The 17,231-nt window shown below is 40.3% G+C and overlaps 1 protein-coding gene across 2 annotated transcripts in view; it reads right to left on the bottom strand.

Annotated features, from left to right (window-relative positions):
• Nucleotides 1–17,231, bottom strand: part of DOCK5 (dedicator of cytokinesis 5) — a 114,340-nt gene that overhangs the window by 53,310 nt on the left and 43,799 nt on the right. For both annotated transcript variants that reach the window (XM_026122323.2, XM_026122324.2), the window contains exons 3-11: nucleotides 11,187–11,227; nucleotides 10,113–10,168; nucleotides 9,203–9,299; nucleotides 4,737–4,885; nucleotides 3,748–3,883; nucleotides 3,446–3,603; nucleotides 2,655–2,736; nucleotides 1,629–1,758; nucleotides 819–891 (exon numbers count right to left, since the gene is read on the bottom strand). In XM_026122323.2, coding sequence (XP_025978108.2) covers nucleotides 819–891; nucleotides 1,629–1,758; nucleotides 2,655–2,736; nucleotides 3,446–3,603; nucleotides 3,748–3,883; nucleotides 4,737–4,885; nucleotides 9,203–9,299; nucleotides 10,113–10,168; nucleotides 11,187–11,227 — 922 coding nt within the window. The remainder of the gene's footprint in view (nucleotides 1–818; nucleotides 892–1,628; nucleotides 1,759–2,654; nucleotides 2,737–3,445; nucleotides 3,604–3,747; nucleotides 3,884–4,736; nucleotides 4,886–9,202; nucleotides 9,300–10,112; nucleotides 10,169–11,186; nucleotides 11,228–17,231) is intronic.

The following is a 17,231-nucleotide window of genomic DNA, read 5'->3' on the forward strand; positions in this document are numbered from 1 at the left end:
CCTTCTTTGCAGCATTTCAGGCCCTGAAAGGTAGGGAAAAAAGCAATCTCCCCTGAAAATACCTTGGAATGACACACAGCTCCACCAAATGGATTGCTATATTCAAGACTGTAATAACATGATTGAGTCTACTCAAAGAAGCTTATTGTTTCTGCACTGCAATGTGCTGAAAAAGTGAGCAATGTAATCAGAAAGCAGGAATAACATGAATCTAACTCTCGTTACAGAAACGCGTAACACAGTGGGGCTTGAATTTCTTTCCCAGAAAGAGGAAGAAAGCCCTTTCCCAGAGAGGAATCTCTCCTCTCTGACTCACCCTTTCAAGATAATATGGAAAGGAATAGGCTGACAATACACAGGGTGCTGTACAATAGCAACAATGAAGAGTCGTGCTCTGTGTGCACTCAGGTGTTTCTGAAAATCTTGCCTCTCACGCCTGTAACGGCTTTTAAGGTCACATCTCCCAGACCCCACATCATCACTTTGGGTTGTGGTCTCCTTATTTAACTCAGATGATACTGGTGTCTAACAATTTCAGCTTTAGTGCCAAGACTGCCTAAGCTATTTAGCTTATCATACAGATATGTAAATCAAGAATGAAATCTTGCTAATAATATAAAGGATCTTCTGGTGAATGTGGGGCTTCAGAATACTGACAAAATCTTCTTGTTCAAAGACCTCACAGCTGCCATTAGCTAATCTACTTGTAGAGGCCTTCTTGGTACACCGCCAGGCTCCCATACCAATCTGTCCTTCCCTAAAGGACAACCATCCCAAATAAGCCAGAGATGTCATCAACTCTGAAGTCTAGTACTTACTGCTGAAATGGAATAAAATGTTGCTTTTCCTCATCGTCCACCTTTCCATGTATGATATCAGTTATGTCCATCACTGCAACAACAAGTTCAACACATAGTTCTGCAAAGTTGCTAAAGCGAATCTACAGGGAAAACAATTTTCCCCAATCTAAAGTGAAACAGCAGTTCCTTAGTAGTCACTCATGACAGCAATATAGAGAGCTTCTCTCATCTTAACTTTTTAAACAGAACCTTTTCATGGATGCCTAAGTCGGCATATGGTAGAGAATGTGAATACTCTCTCTGTCAAAAAAGACGGGTGGGACTCAAACACTTCTATGAAAAGAAATTATATTTAGGTTTCAAATGCTCGTTATTTTGAAGCTGTTTTCCCTACACAATTTCAAATGAAGGAGATCACAAGAACTGAACAGGAACTGGATGTCTTATTCACTAAGGCTCTTTTGAAAACTTCAGCTTTATTTCATTAGTCATGAGGACCAAATCCCTCTTTAACAAAGACCTGAAAGTCTATTGCACTGATGGGAGTGCATTATCTTTTTAGGGACTGACAAAACAAACAGTGAGTAGTGACAGCATTTCATCTTCATATACAACTTTCATTAAAAGATCTCAGTGAAGTCCTATATGCAGCTCAGTATCAGCATCTCCATTCTGGAGACAGAGATGCCAACACCAAGAGGCCGATAGGCTTTTGCTGGCATGCAGCCTTCATTTCCCAATTCTTAGCCTACTGTCCCAACCACTGGACCATCGTGCTCTTTTCTCCAATGAATTAATCTAGCAACTGAACATTTCTCAGTCTCATACCTGCCACACCAAATGGTCTCCGGAGTCCGCAGGTATGTTTCTTCCCATCTTTTAGCTCCATATGCCCTACCCTCACGATCTGACACACCAAGCTGATCTTCGGTCTGATCAAGTCAGAGCTGCTTAAATCCTAAAAATCATTTAAAATAAAGAAAGTTAAATCCACCTGCTTCATGAAGGTGGGAGAAGCTGACAGAGAGACTAAAAGACTTTTCTGTTAGGTGGTACACATGTATGAAGGGAAATCTGTTTTTTTAAAAAGGGGGGAAAAATGGTTCTCTTTTTACCCTAAGAAAAACATACTGCCAAGATGCTAGCAATTTCCATACACCAATTTCTAAATGTCCCATTACTCTTTGATAACACATCCTAGCAACAGTACTGAAAGGAGAATAAATGGTGTTAATTGTCAGAGTACTATATCCTGATGATGAGGCAATTAGTTTGTGTCACCTGTTACATGTCAGAAATTACTCCCTTCATATGTTATTCTTCCATTATCATCGTGTTGCAACTGACAAACCCCAACATAGAAGAGGATCAGCAAAGCAATGAATTACCAAAAAAAAAAAAAACCCAAAAAACAAACAAACAAAAAAAAAACCCACCAAAAAAACACCTATCAAAAAAAACCCCACACATCTCAGGGCTAGATTTTTCAGTACAGTTAAGTTCCAAAAAGAGAAGCGCCTAACAGGATTTTCAGAAATGCATGGGCAAGCAACACCTATTGACGGTACCATTTCAAAATAATACCCCTTTACTAGACCACTGGGCTACCATTTAAAAAAATGAAACAAAACAACAAACAAAAAAACCCCACACCTTTTCAGAAGCATTCTTCTGAGGCTGCTTCTAAGATCTTAACCATCCACCAAAAAGCCTCCCAAACCCCACATATGACCCCTCTCTACCCAGGGGTGGGGGGGAGGGAGGAGGAATAACCACAAAAAAACAGCCCTCCTCCCCCCCAGCTCAAATGTCCGCAGCATGGGGAAGAATTTCAAGGATGCAAACACAACTTACGGTAAAGACTGCTTGAAGATTATTTAGTTTCTCAATTTCTTTAGGCATCCCATTACTGCCCCAACGAACCAGGTAATTTTCACTACAAATAAAGGAAACAAAAAATCAACACCTGATATTCCCATTTCCTGTGCAACAGCTCAAAAGCATTCTGATCCTGTAGGAATATTTGAAAATTTCTGCCAAAATCCTCTGTCCCAAAGTGATTCCAAAGTGACTCATTTCACAGAAGCCAGGAGGCAGGCCATGATGGCAATGGGTACTCACAGTTACTTCCCTGCCAAACATCCGTGGCAACATGTGCCATACCTGGTAACTTCAATGAAGGAGACAGAGGGTGTCTGACACCAGTGTGCCTCCTTGACAAAGTTCTTCATTTCTTCACCTACTGGTGCAAGACACCCAGCCCTCAGATGCGTGAACTTGCACTGACTTGACAGCAAACACCATGCATACACATGAGTTTAAGGGAGGCGGTGAATCAAATATATCAAATATATCAACTCTAGTCACAAAAATAGGGAAACTTATGAGCATAAAGAGATAACCTAGGATTTGACTAACATATCACAGAAACGCCCTGTTTTAAGCAGGGGAGTGCACGGGCTCAAGATCTTGACTCCCAATCTCATATGAAATTAAATAACCCCTTCCCAAACCACTAGAGGGGCTGCAACCAACAGAACTGATAAACTCTTCTGCCACTTCTTCCTTTTTAATCTCTATTCTGCGTTCTTTAGAAAGAGACATACCATGATGATTATATTCCTTATGCATCTACAAAAAACCACCTGATGAATTTGGAGAGGTCAGGATCGTAGAGGCTCATTAACAGCTCTGCATCTTCTCCAATATTGCAGACAAAATTCTTGAAGTTTATGTACAGGCTATACGTGTGTGTTGTGTTGAATACTGGCTGCCCTCGAAGGTCCAAATTCTGTTGCAGGGACTGCAGAGCATAAGGAGAGTACTCCCATTAAAAATAACACAGAATTTAGCTCTGCTGCTATTAAGTATATAAGTATTAAGAGAGGTGTACAAATACAATGGGCACAAATTACTTGAAGAAGACTAAGTTAGCAACAAGAAGTACCTTCTCTTCCTGGATTCTTTCATCAATCCTTTTCGATGCAATTTCATGGGACTTGAAGAGAGAGATTGTGCTAGTTTCATCTGGATCCAGAATATTTCCATTGTCATCTCTTACAACCAAATCCAACCCTAGGATCCTGAATAGCATACAAGTCAGAGAAGGAAAGAAGTGACACGGTCTGTTGGAATCAACGATGACTGAAAGAGCACAAAGAAGAGATCAAACTGTGGAGCTGCACCAGCCAGCCAGTAAGCACTGACTCCATTCCTTGCAACAATCACATCACTGGTTTTCCTGCCCAGGAATCCTTCCCTCCGCCCCATTATTTTCCCTTTAAAGGAAAAACAATTATCCAGGTGACTTAATTCTAAGATGATATCTTCTTTGTTCTCACTTAAGGCTTTTTTTTTTTTTTTTTTAAAGGTCTGTTTTACCTTTGCATCTCCTGTATCTACGAAGCTTATGGATGACGGCTAGTTATTATTCTTTGCCATAAGCTTTCCTCTCAATTGACTTATTTGATTTGAATGATGTCTGACAGGCAGATAAATGAGCTATGGAAACGATTCTTATTCTGTACAAACCAATGAAAGGAGGAGTTTTGGTGGTGTATAGAACTGTATTATTTAACATGCTAATAAAGCAGTTTAGTTCCTAACTAGCATCTAAATCCTGGCTCCAGCTAGCCAGCACAAACTGCGCTCCACGGGAGATGCCACAGGCCAGTATTTCTGCAAAATTAAGACAGGTAAGATTTCCTGCCAAGTGAAGGAGAATGCTAGCATATGAAGAACCAAATGCTACCCGCCCACCTGCCAGCTTAGTCAAATTCTGAGGTGGACTGAAAACCATAATTATCCCCTTTCCAAAGAAAAATTAGAGGCCTGATTCAGCGTTGCCATTGCATGGTCATTCTCAAAGCCGAGTTTCAGAGCCTTTACTGAGATTTGGGATTCTCCCCTGCCCACAGGCCATAGTTTGGAGTTTACCTGTTGCCGTAGTCAATTTTAGCAGTTACTTTCTTTTTGAGTTCTGCCAGCTCATCTTTGGGAAGGGTCCCAGACAGTATCTGTGACCTCCATTCTATCAGGCTGTAAGTCATTTGTTGTACATGACGAAACTGTGTTGTCTTGTTATCCTACAGGGGAAAAAGGACAGTTTCAGACTAGCAGTAGCTTGAAAACTATGAGCCCAGTAAGCTTTCTGAAATGTAGTCTACTGAATTGTTAATACCAGTTGTGTTTAACTAAATAAAATATCTGTGAAACTGGCACTGCATGACACTGCAAGATTAGACCATGGAGAAAATTCTCCAGTGCTTTGCACTCCCAGGCTTTAAATGTCTCAAGATTTGGAGCCTTCACCATTTCAGATTAAAAATTCGCTGGATCAAAGCAGTTAATACTTAACTATGCACCCAAGTGCTCCCACATGGCAGAGGGAGAGACTCATTTCAATTATTTCTCCATTCTGGCTTCTGCAAAGACCATGAATGATATCAGCTACTCATAATTTGCCCCTCAAGAACACAAATCTGAAGAGAGCTACAGAAAGCGAACTTCCATTTGATTTGGGAAAAAGTGAAGGGGCAGACAGAAGCTAGATTAATCTTTAGTTTCTATAGGGAAGACACTAGAGACACGTTTACAAAAAAAAAAAAAGTTCTTAACTCAGGTTAAAATAACTGCAAAGAGAAGGCAACTTGGGTTAGCAGACTGAGTTAAAGCTTTCAGGGAAATACAGGCCTACCTAACTGCCGATTTGAGATCTGTTCCAAGTTATCTTCTCAACTGTTTACACTAGCTAAGGCATGTTAACTTAACATGTTAAAAACTCCAACCCATTTTTATATTTATTTTGCAGTGGAGATATATCTACTGGTGCAGTGTTTGCTGGAAAATGCAGAAATTAAAAAAGTGACACGAAATGCTGCCATACAGAGAAATCCTCTCTATTTCCTTTCTCTCCTCAAGTATCTCCCTCTTCCTTTAGTGTCTTGTTTTTCTTTAATATATACTGCAGGGGAAATTAAAATAAACTCAAACCCATTTCAAACCACAATACTTTCCAAGACTATTTTAAGACTAATGTGGGTTAAGCAGAGGCACACAAAAGATTTCTGCTCTTAAGAAAAACAGATTCTGAAGCTACGACCTTAAAGCTATTCGGGGTTGGTGGTGGGGAGCGCCAGGAACAAAACTTTCTCTTCACACAATAATTACGTCACATAGGACTTCTCATTAAATTAAGAGGGTGGAACAAATTCTTGTGGTTTCATGGCCCACAAACAAAACATACTTAGGGTTTGGTGAAATTTTCAATAGGAAAGCTTGCTCTGGTTAAACTATATGTTTAGAGCTAATTTAGAACAATTCTCTCATCTTTAAAGTCTCAGAGCACATACTGGGCAGGCTGAAATCACTACTGACTGAAGAAAAATCAAGTTTGAGCGTTTTTAATCCGCTTAAATCATCAGCTTTGAAAGAAAACAATTCACTGTGAACTCCAATTCTTTGAGCAAGCATTTCGCACCTCAGCAAAACTACCCAACCTGTGCAATCCCTTGGGTTTTCTGGGGTAACTTTATCATATGGCCAGGTCACTAAACAGAGATTTAGGAGATGAGAGGTCTCTTCCTCCCACCTCTACTGAGAACTAACACATTATGTGACTACAGGCAACTCAGTGTTCCCCCACCCCCTAGGCCCTAATTCTCTTCCCATCCTTTGTCTATCTTGTCTATTTGAATCATAGGCATTCTGGGATGAAGACAGTCATTCCATTAAATATCTACAATGTGTTTAGCAAAAAGGGGCTCAAACTTGTTAAAGGTGCTGTTAAAACAACATCGTGGTTTCTGTGGACACAGCCAGTGGTCTATGTAGGTCCACATGGGATTATATAAAACTGTTTGCTACTTGCAATTTATAAAGAGGGTAGACAGCAGGTGCTTTAACATGAAGTGTAAAGAATTGCTGCTTAATTTTATAGCAGACAAGTGGAGACAGAGGGTCACAAAATGCCTCAGCAATAAAGACTGGGAAAAGATGCATAGGTATTTGGATGCCATCTCCTATCCATTGGAAAACTGTGCTGATTCATCACTCTGCACTGCTTAGGAATAATACTGGCTTTTTTCCCCCGCTCTCCTCTCTGCCCCTCGTTCAGAAAACCTGGGATGACATAAGCACAGGTGGCAGTTAAAACTGTTTACGGAATGAGCTGAGTATTGACCAACGCTGAGTTCCCTCTGGGCTTAGGGCAAGTAGTAGTGCAGCCCTGAGTAGGTGCAAGCAGATTTTCTGCAAATCTTATGATGTGTATTCAATCTACTGCTCTACTAGGAACAAGTGGTGGTTCCATGTTTCTTTTGTTTGTTTTTTAATTAAAAAAGTACAATTTATACAGAGTATGTGTGGCCCTCCAACATCCACCAGACACAGATTTTTCAATTCAGATCTCTCTAGAAACATCAGATGCCTTCTTACTGATAACACTTTTGCAACCTATAGCATATCTCCTATAAAAAATTACATACCAGCTATTGAAGTTAATCAAGCTTCCTTCCCCCTGCCCCCCCATCAGTTAGTTAGCAAATTCCCCTTGTTGAACAGATTAATATGCTTGGGGGAAAAGTAAGTAAACTGAATGAAGAGATCTGTAAATGACAGGCTAAGTTTTAACAGGCCACCAGCTTCAACCACATTCCTCAATAAACAATTCTCGCCCCATTACTCCTATTGACTCTTATGCTCTCTACCTTGTCTGGGAGGAAGAAAGAGCACTAATATGCATTAAAACAACAGAGCATGGACTAGGTAATTCAATTTGCCACTCGGTGGGGGGGGGGGGGGGGTGAGGGGGGAGTGAAATGGCTGGTACAACACATAGGGAAGCTGAACACCTCCTGATGCATATTGCTTTATGGGAAAATCATAGTTGACAGCAGGGGATTTTAGGCTATCTTTAAATAAAACACTGTCAGGCAGGAAATAAAGAAACTGCTAACGGCAGCTTCCAACATTGATAAACCACAAAAAAATAAATAAAAATAAAAAACACAACCCCAAGCCCTTCATCTGATGAATATGTACTGGTCATATTTAGAAGCATTGCCTGCACAGAACTACACGCACTGGACTGGTTGATAAAAATATCTTGTTATCCTGCCAAGTTCAGAAGGATGTCAGGGACTATGGAGAAGAAAGAACTGTGGAACGGAAAGCTATGACTTTTGTCCTGAGCAGATGTTGAAGATTCTGGGGAAAGCAACCATCAAGATTAGATGGCATGCTGCAGCCATTCTGGAATAGACAGCGTAGGAGGAATGTGTATTTCAGATGTATAAATACAAATGCATATTTTCATCTAAGTATTCAGGCATGCACTAATGCATGCACGCATGAATTCTCATCTCTGATGCACAGAAACGATTAGACTGAAAGACACATGTTAAACAAGTGTTAAGGGTCAATTCAAAGATTAAAGACAAGTGTGCCGGTTCACTGAGGTATCCTGCCCTCATACAGGACAGACAGATGCACAACAGGCAAGGCGGGAATCCTTATTCTGCTAGTGACCTGTGACTCTCACACAGTCCCTACCAGCTGACATGATGCTGGGTATGACTTGTGCCATTCAGTGCTCAGAGGCAAGTCTTCATCAGTGCTCTATCATCACACAATTATTCAGGTGCAGCAAATCCTTTGTAGCACAGACTAAACTGTAGTTCTGTCTATGTTCACGTATCTTGTTCAGTGGAGAACAGAACATTTTTAACCTTTCTTCAGGCCTATTTTACAGCAATGGTAGTTTTCAATTCTGCATCAAGTTCTACTCAAAGATCTTAAAGTTCCACGCAAAATGTCCAGTCTCAACTCATCTGAGGTCATTTAATATTCTGTACATTCACCAGAAAACTGAAATGCAAAGAAGTTATAGGCCAAAGTACAGCAAAGCATATAAGCTGGTTGTTCACTCAATAGCTGAAGATAGTTCTGCTTACGGATACGCTCAAGACTTCCTGAATCCAGGTCTTACATGACTCAATATCACCCGCCGTGCTACTGTGTAAAAAAAGCTCAGTCAATCTAAACCACAATTTACTTTCTCTAGTGAGCCTATCACTTAGATAACACTGCCTATAACTAGAGACCCTTTCTAAAGGCCTAACCCAACTGGACCCCTTCTGCCTCTCTTCCCCCCATCCGTAATTTGAAACACAGATCTGAGTCTCATAGCAAAAAGCATTATCAACATAACCGGATTTTGAAACTCCCACTCTTAAAACATCCTGATGCTTGCAACGTACACACAAATTTCTGGCTGCACATACGGCAATAAATAAGAGCCTTTAAAAGTCTTTCACATCGTTTCCATTTCAGCCTGCTTACCTGAACAGAGTACCCCTTCTCCCTCTCCCTGCACCAAATACCAACCACTGAAGACAACTTACCACGTACAACTTGTGCCAGATAACTGCCCACTCCCTCAAAGTAGAAGCGAGTTCTTGCCCTAGGGGCAATTCACCTGGAATCACTGTTTCGTGCTGTCTGGAGAAAAAAAGAAAAAAATTTTTTAAAAGGGTGTTACACTTGAGTTTAAAACCTGCTAGTAAAACATCCTTTTTTGATAAATATGTAACTAGAAATTAGAGGCCTGAATTTTCATACAGTCCATTCATACATGATACTAAGATTTTTAAGTCTTCAACTGGTTCTCCAACAAATACATGCACATTCATTACCGATTTTTAATACAAAATATTTCCTTTTAGTCTTATTTGTCCCCATGGTCCACTCTGGAAATTTAACACTAAAATAGACAGAACTTAAATTTTGAAAAAATCACCACTTGAAATGGTAACTTGGCTACAATAATTTTTTTTTTTAAAAGTACTTTCTAAAGTAACTTCCTGTTGCTACTGCTGTTTTCCCCTTGCTAAAATAATCAGAGAATAAGCTGTAAGAATCAAATGAGGAGTGATTTCCTTAAATGCCTTCCAAGACAGGAAGGGATCCACACTCCTGCTGGCTACTTGGCTGCAAGCAAGAATATGTGATGACTTGAAGGAGTCCCCAGAGGAGCTAAATGTAACTTGATTGACCTGCTTCGCTACTAACATGTCTAGCAGAACTTTATTTTTTTTATTATTCTTTTGCATCTATGCCTACAGCTGTTTTGGGATGTACAGTGCTCTGGAAAAAGGAAAAGCTATGCAGCTCCAGAAGTCTAATGTCGGTGCGATCCCCTGCTGCACACACAGACCGGCAGCATTCATTACAAGTGCCACTATTTAAGTTTTCTTAATGAAACAGCATTCTATTTTTACTTCGAATAGTACGTCTCAAGAAACTCCAACCTACCCCCGGTCCTCCACAGTTGCCTCTTTTAAATGAATGTATGTTTCTGGGAAAATGCCCTAAAAAAGACAGAGGAAGAGAAATCATACTCTAACATATGACACGACAGAAATACATTCAACAGAAAGCAGCAGAAAGGGGTAAGAACACTATCAGCAGAACAATAACTGACTGGTGTTATTGTTTACCTACAAGAGAAATACGTTAGGTCAGCCAAACAGTCTGGATATCACAAAAAAATGGAAAAGTGCCTCAGGTTACAAGTTTGAGCTCTATATTTGATATTAGCATCTCAGAGAACTTGCTTCCTTGCTTCACTGTAATGATACTTATCTTCCTGTACGAAATGCTGTAAAATCTTACCAACTATCAGTCATACTTGTTTGTCCTTGCTACAAAACTTTCTGATAATCATTTGTCAGGTTGCTCTGGTCTCGTGGTTGTCTACAAAAGCTCACAAATGACAACATTCGTAGGAAATCACCAGCCTCAAACTTCCATTATTTAAGTGAAACAGCCCTTCTAGGAGCATTGCAATCCTATTCTATTTTCTTTTCATTTCCATTTAGGCCTGGAAAAATGCAGAGGTACTGCGAAGGAGGTTATCCCATGAGAGGTGCCAGGATTCCTATGGGAAACTAGACTTCCATGCAGTTTTCACTCTGGTTTTGCAAACCTCAAGAAGTTTGGCTGAGATCCATCCATGCATAACTTTTGGAGTATTTTTCAAGTCGAATCCAAACTCTGATCTCAGCTTTATTTATAACCAATGGTGGGTGTGTACGGGTGCAAGACCATAATAACACATCAAAGAGCTGGTGTACCCGCATATGCAACAGTCCACTTTACTGATCCAAACTATGTTACGCTTGCTTATAATGGGGAGTACCTAGTCAATGGTTCCAAAACATTTAGCTCAAGGATGTTTATTTCTATCACTAAGGAAAAGGACATTGATCAGGAGACCTGCATAACATCAAGGCAAGAAATAAAACAGGAGCATAGCTGATCATAGCAATAGATGGGGTCTGGCAAAGGTGTGAAATAAAAGTTAGTTACCGAAAAGGGAGGTCATACCTTCTTAGATTTATTTCGGAGCGTGTATCCTCGGTACCAACCTGTCAAAGGGACACAAATATTTTTTCTTTGCATGCAGTAATTAAATACCCATTGTCATTCCCATCACAATTTACAACATAAATCCTATTGATCTTGCCCATTTGAGATCTACTACCACAAAGGCATTTCTACCACATTTGTAGAAGGATTTGTTCCTAAGACAGTAGGGCAAAAGGATACCTCTTTCTACTATAAACCAACACTCTCATTCCACTCTGTATTTCTACTTGGGTTGTACCGATAGGGTTCAAATATTTATTCAGAGTGATGGCCCTTGCTCCGTGAAGCTTACAAATGCAATACACAGAACAGAACTACTGCTATGAGCATTTGAAAGGGAGGGAGGAAGGGAGACAACTGCAGACGCACAGTCACATAGGATGTCTCTGACAAAAAAGAGAAATAGATTCAAGTGTCTTAAATCCAGTTCTATTCAGCCCAGGGTAAAGTCTTCTTTCCTATGAAATGTATTTTCATCCAAGCCATGATACAGATTGGGCTGGAGCTTCCTGTTACATAGGTCAATAAGCCAGCCTAAAGTCCGAAGACTGAACACTTTATTGGATAAAGAAAGAGATGAGATAGCAGGAAGGAGAAAAAAAAAGTTGCTTGCCCTTGTACAAATACTGTTTTTCAACAGTAAAGTCTAAGATACAGTGTAATAACTGTGCTCCTAAAGACTCAGAAGCATATGCCACTTTCAGATGTGTATTTCTTCTCTCTTCACACTTGGGGTTTGACACTATGTTGATTTCAAGGACACTGAAATGCAAGTGTATGAAAGAACTAGTATATTCTGTTCTGCCCTCAAGTGAGCCTTGCTTGATGAGTAGAGAGGAGAGGAGTACAGTGGTGGGCAAGTCACTCCCTTTCTTCTTCTGCCATCTCTAAATTGTGTGAGGTAAAATGCTTTTTCCTCTCCACCCTCAGTTTTGTCATTTATCTTGACTACTTCAGAGCATGTGTAGGATCAAATGCTTTTGACTGAGAGCCTGTACCTTGCCTTGTGCAGTAACCTCAATCACCTTCAGGCCTTACAAAATAATGTACTGCAAGTAACACCACCAAATGTTTCAGAGGAAGAATCTCTTCCCTTTCAAAAACCTATGTGCAGACATAATGTCCCTTGTATTGTTCTAGAATAGGATGCAAACTTGCATTTTCTTAGTGGCTCTTTGCCACTAAAAATACCACTCTAGGCATGTCAAGACATTTTGCTGCCTCAGCTCTCAATTAACCATACTCCTAGCACACAACTTTTTGAATCTCTCCCAAGCTTCTACTTGCATCGCAACTGAAAACATTGACCCTATCTTCTAGCAAATATGAAGGGTATAGATTACGGTCCACACTGCACGAAGGATGTTCAGATGTAAGAAGACGGACAACATCGCTGACCCAAGATGATGATGCCTGGCTGACTGGCAGAGGGAGCAGCACCAAGAAGGCAAAGGGAGTTAGAGAATAATCAGGCAAAGAAGAAAGGAGAGTTTTTAATTATTTTTTATTTTTTTATTTAGAAAAGAAGGCTCAAAGTAGAATCATGGATCAGCCATTACACTTAAAAGAGGTTTGTATTTTACAGTTCTGGCCCCTTTCTCTAGGGGTAAGGAGTAGGTCAATCAGCTTGACTACATAATCCCTCCATGTTCCAGCAAAAGTTGGGGGGGGGGGGGGGGGGGGAAATTCCATTCCTTCCACAGGATGAAGATTTTAAGTTGATCATGGACCAATGGATAAGGTACTGGATCAGGGATGAGAAGATTTAGATTCTATTTTTGGTTATGTCAGTAATTAATTGAATGGTCTTGTACAGGTTATTTACGTATGACACAAGGGTCATGGAACTTAACGAGAATCCTTTCTCAGTGATTTCAATTTGCTTTGACACAGGCTCTTAACCCTTCTATATCACAGCTTCCTCATATTTAAAATGGCCTGCTAGTATTTACCCTAACCTTGTAAAACATTTTGCAATCATTGCACAAAAAGCGTATTATATATTGTTATGCAAACTGTATTTCAGCACTCATTTCGTGCAACCTTTTGAGAATTCTTCTCCAATTTTCAATAATCTTATCTATCCTTTTAAAAAAGGACAGAAGGTTTTTTTGGCAATGATCAGTGATCACTTGACTACTTTTTTTTTTTTTTTTTTTTTTTAAATCATACAAGCCTAATGCTCCAGAAGAATGGTAGTTTAGCAACAATAGGTTCCACTGTTCAAATGTAGCCATTTCTAGAACAGTATAAAGGCCTGTTAACCATGCTGAACACCACTACATAACAGTTCATGTCAATGTGCTAACAGGAGAAAGGCTTTTCAGTCAAACATGATGTGGCAAACTTCAACTACTACAACACTTTTTCAAGCTGAAGTCTGCTAAAGAAAGGAGGGCTAGCAGACTGACTCCTGCACAGAAATGCCATAAAGACTTTATTTCTTTAATTGAACACAAGTCCTCACTTTTAGCTTTCATTATATCATTTTTGTGCAGTATGTTAAAGAAGGTTAGACAATCCAAACAAAACTGCTCATATTAAATTAGTTTAGACAACTGGAAGTTGTGCTCAGTGATGCAATCACAGAGACTGTCCCAGGTCACGCGCTTAACCGCGAGGTCTTTGTTCCTCTTCCACTGTAATGCACTGTTTCTCAGTACCACAATATACACCACTGCACTGTACTGCAGTAAAAAAGAGGATCCTTCATTTACCTATGGCAATCAGAGGAACGACCAAGACTGAAGCTAAGAAAAAGTTACGTGCAAGCTTATTAGTATCAGGAGATGAAACTGGTCTGAACCATGGTATGTGGGCACACACTCCTTCTATCCCTAATTTGGCTATTTCCCAGAGCTTGCAAAAAAAAAAAAAAAAAAAAAAAAGTATATGTATATCCACATGTATACACACACACATTGCAGATTAGTAAGGATTCCCCCCCCCCCCCCCCCCAAGCAGAAATGTATCCTTGCCAGCTCACTAAAGGACAGGTTCCCCGAGTGAAAGTGAATCCTCCACTGAAGAAGCCCTCAAAAGTTTTGGAGGCCTCAAGTTTCCTTATTTTCTTGAATTTCACAGCATATGCCCAATCTTGCCACTATTTGGCAAACAGGATAAGCAATGCTTACCTTACTATCAAGGGGGAAAGGTCATTCTCCACAAAGACCTCATGCCCTTCTGAAACCAAACAGCCAACCTTGCTTTGCAGTTTACAGGAAGGTATCAAGCCCAAAACACCCAAACAAAACTGTATGCTTTATTGAGGGTATTTGTGCATTTTTTTTCTAAAGAGAAGGTAAGTCTAAACACTAAAAAAAACCACTGTTTTCCTCCATATGTTCATGTGTAATAAATACACCACGTTGTTTCAAACCCTGCTTGAAGCCAAGCTAAGACATCACAGAAGTTCTTTAAAATCAGTCTCAGTGTAGGCAATGAAGCAAAACACTGAATATGCAAATTCAGACCTTCTTTATGGTGCAGATCTACCTCATTTAAAACTGAGAGCAAACTGGCAAAGATGCAATATGCCACAATCTCTGTTTTCCTGTATTGAAGCAAATACCGTACAGTCTAAACTATGAAGTTGCATAACCCAAAAGTGAATGGCTCTCACAGGTTCTCCCTTTCTGGGCTCAAGCTGCAGTGTACACTAGCATGCTACAGCCTCAGCTGTGGTTTCCACTCTGAAGGCCCTCATTTCAATCTCAGATTTGTTGTCCAAGTTGGAACAACCTTATACAGGGGTAACCATCCTTTGACAAACTCTCAACATAGGTGGTGATTGCCTGTACATATTGTTGGGCTGCAGGTTGTCTGTTATCATCCCCTTACCTTCTTCCAAACGCTCCCACTACTAACTGTAGCCATAATTGGGACTTTTAAAACGTTAGTCACAGCATCCATTTAGTGCATGAGAAAAGAAAGCTTTACTAACAAAACTGGAATGTGAGGGCCTCTTCTCAAACTTAGCCAACTTTCCATGGACTTCCAGCATTTGCAACAGGCCTATAACCCCTGATAGCATGAACTTAAATAGCATAGATGAGTAGGGATTTTATAGTTTAAAGCTGCCTTCTCTCACGGTGAAGCCATGAGGCAGGATGACGGCAGCACTCGACTGTTGGGCACTCTGCCTTAGTTTGCCAGACGCTGCAGTCTCTGACAAAGCCACAAAATGTTAGAACTTTGTGCTGCAGACCTCTGTATTAAGCAAACTGCATCCATACCTTCCGGCTTGCACTTTAATTCCCTTTATTGCTCTTTGCTTCTCATACACCTCCCCCAGTGGCTTAGCTGTATCAGTGTTATGTCTTAAAGCCATTCAGCCAGTTGAGAGTCAGATAACATTTACTGTTAACACCAAACTCCAGAACAAGCTTCAACCTTGCTGCCTCCCAGTCAAGGAACAAACTGTGCACTTCAGTTCTTACAGACAGAGTGGAGCCAGCCAAAACTCCAGACAGAGAATACAAAGAGCTTTCAAGTGAAGGCTGCTTGATACACAGAGACCCTTCACTGAACGAGGCTGAGGAAAGAATACCAGCTGGCTTCAACCAGAAGGAAAAAGGAGGCAAGTTCTAAATGACGGACAGAACGCAAAGGGAACTGCAGGTACAACAGTCCTGTGAGCCTTCTGCTAACTCACAAAAGACACCCAGTAATGCATCCTAAAGTAACAAACACTGGCAAGAAACAAGGTTTTCAAAGTGATTGTTACCATTACACAAGATCCTCTTGACAGCCCTAAAAATGTCCCCCTTAATTCCCTAAGGAATGTTACTGATAGCCTACAGAATGCCCTCAGCTGAGAACTGGAGGGGAACTTAAACCAACTGAAAAAAGAACTTTTTCCAGGACATCTCTGAGCCTTTCTTCTCGCAAAGCCAACACCCTGCTTAAAGGGAACCTTCTTCTAAATTGAAACCTGTGTATATCCAGATGAGAACGGTGATTACTGGAACAAGCAAACAAGAACTCTCCCAACCCCCCACTTTTATCAGACTGGAGTTACATTTGTAAGTATATACCATTAATGTAAGAAGAAATAAAAAAGATTTCTTGTGGGAACACTGTAATTCTCAGAAGTACAACCACAGATGTCTGGAAACAACAAAGCTGAAAGTTAATGTCCCAAAAGAAAAACAGATATAGTAAGCCAGGAGAGTTTTCACCCAAACAGAATATCAGAATTTGAACTTTCCAAACTGAACTATATTTATGGGAAATAAGAGACGACCCACAACAGAACTGCCATCTAAGAGGCCATCAACACCTTTTTCTTTGGATTATCAAATGCCTGGCCCAAATTTGTGGTTAGTCTTTCCAGGAAAAATATTTAATTGTACTAAAGTAATTCCAAGGTGCCCCAGCCACAAACAAGGACTCTACAATGCTAGCCTCAGTGTATGAAAACAACAAAAAACCTGTTTGTTTTCCCAATTTCAATCAATCCTACCAGGTTAAAGTTACAAACTGGGAAATTTCAGGTTAAAAAACGGATACTATTTGAGATTCATTCCCTATTGTTGACTGTCTCGCTGTTAAACAGCTGAATAAGCAGCAAGTTGCAGGACTGAACAGCCACGTTGCTAAAAACAAACACCCTCCCCCCAACACCTCCCCGCCAAAAATAATCCCCACGTTTTGGAAAGTATAAGATGTATCCTTTTCATAAAAGCATAATTTAGCACTATTGCATACTTTAAAGAAAAAACCCACACCCAATACCACACACATCAGTGTAAAAACACACATCAGCAATTTGCTTTGACATGTAGGAACTGGCTGGCTCTTTCCCGTGTCAAGGTCAAAGACAAGTGGAAAGAGAACAATTGGCCAAGAACAAATTGCTAAACAACCAGCTTGCTGTACCAAGCAGAGATACTGAAAAGATTTTGTATGCTGTTTATTTTTCAAACTGATGCGGCCTGTGAAAATGACTGAGTTTATATTTTGGAAAGAGCATTTAGATTTTGGAGAAGATAGACACAACCC

Source organism: Dromaius novaehollandiae, chromosome 26 (assembly GCF_036370855.1).
Source record: "Dromaius novaehollandiae isolate bDroNov1 chromosome 26, bDroNov1.hap1, whole genome shotgun sequence".
Lineage (NCBI taxonomy): Eukaryota > Metazoa > Chordata > Aves > Casuariiformes > Dromaiidae > Dromaius > Dromaius novaehollandiae.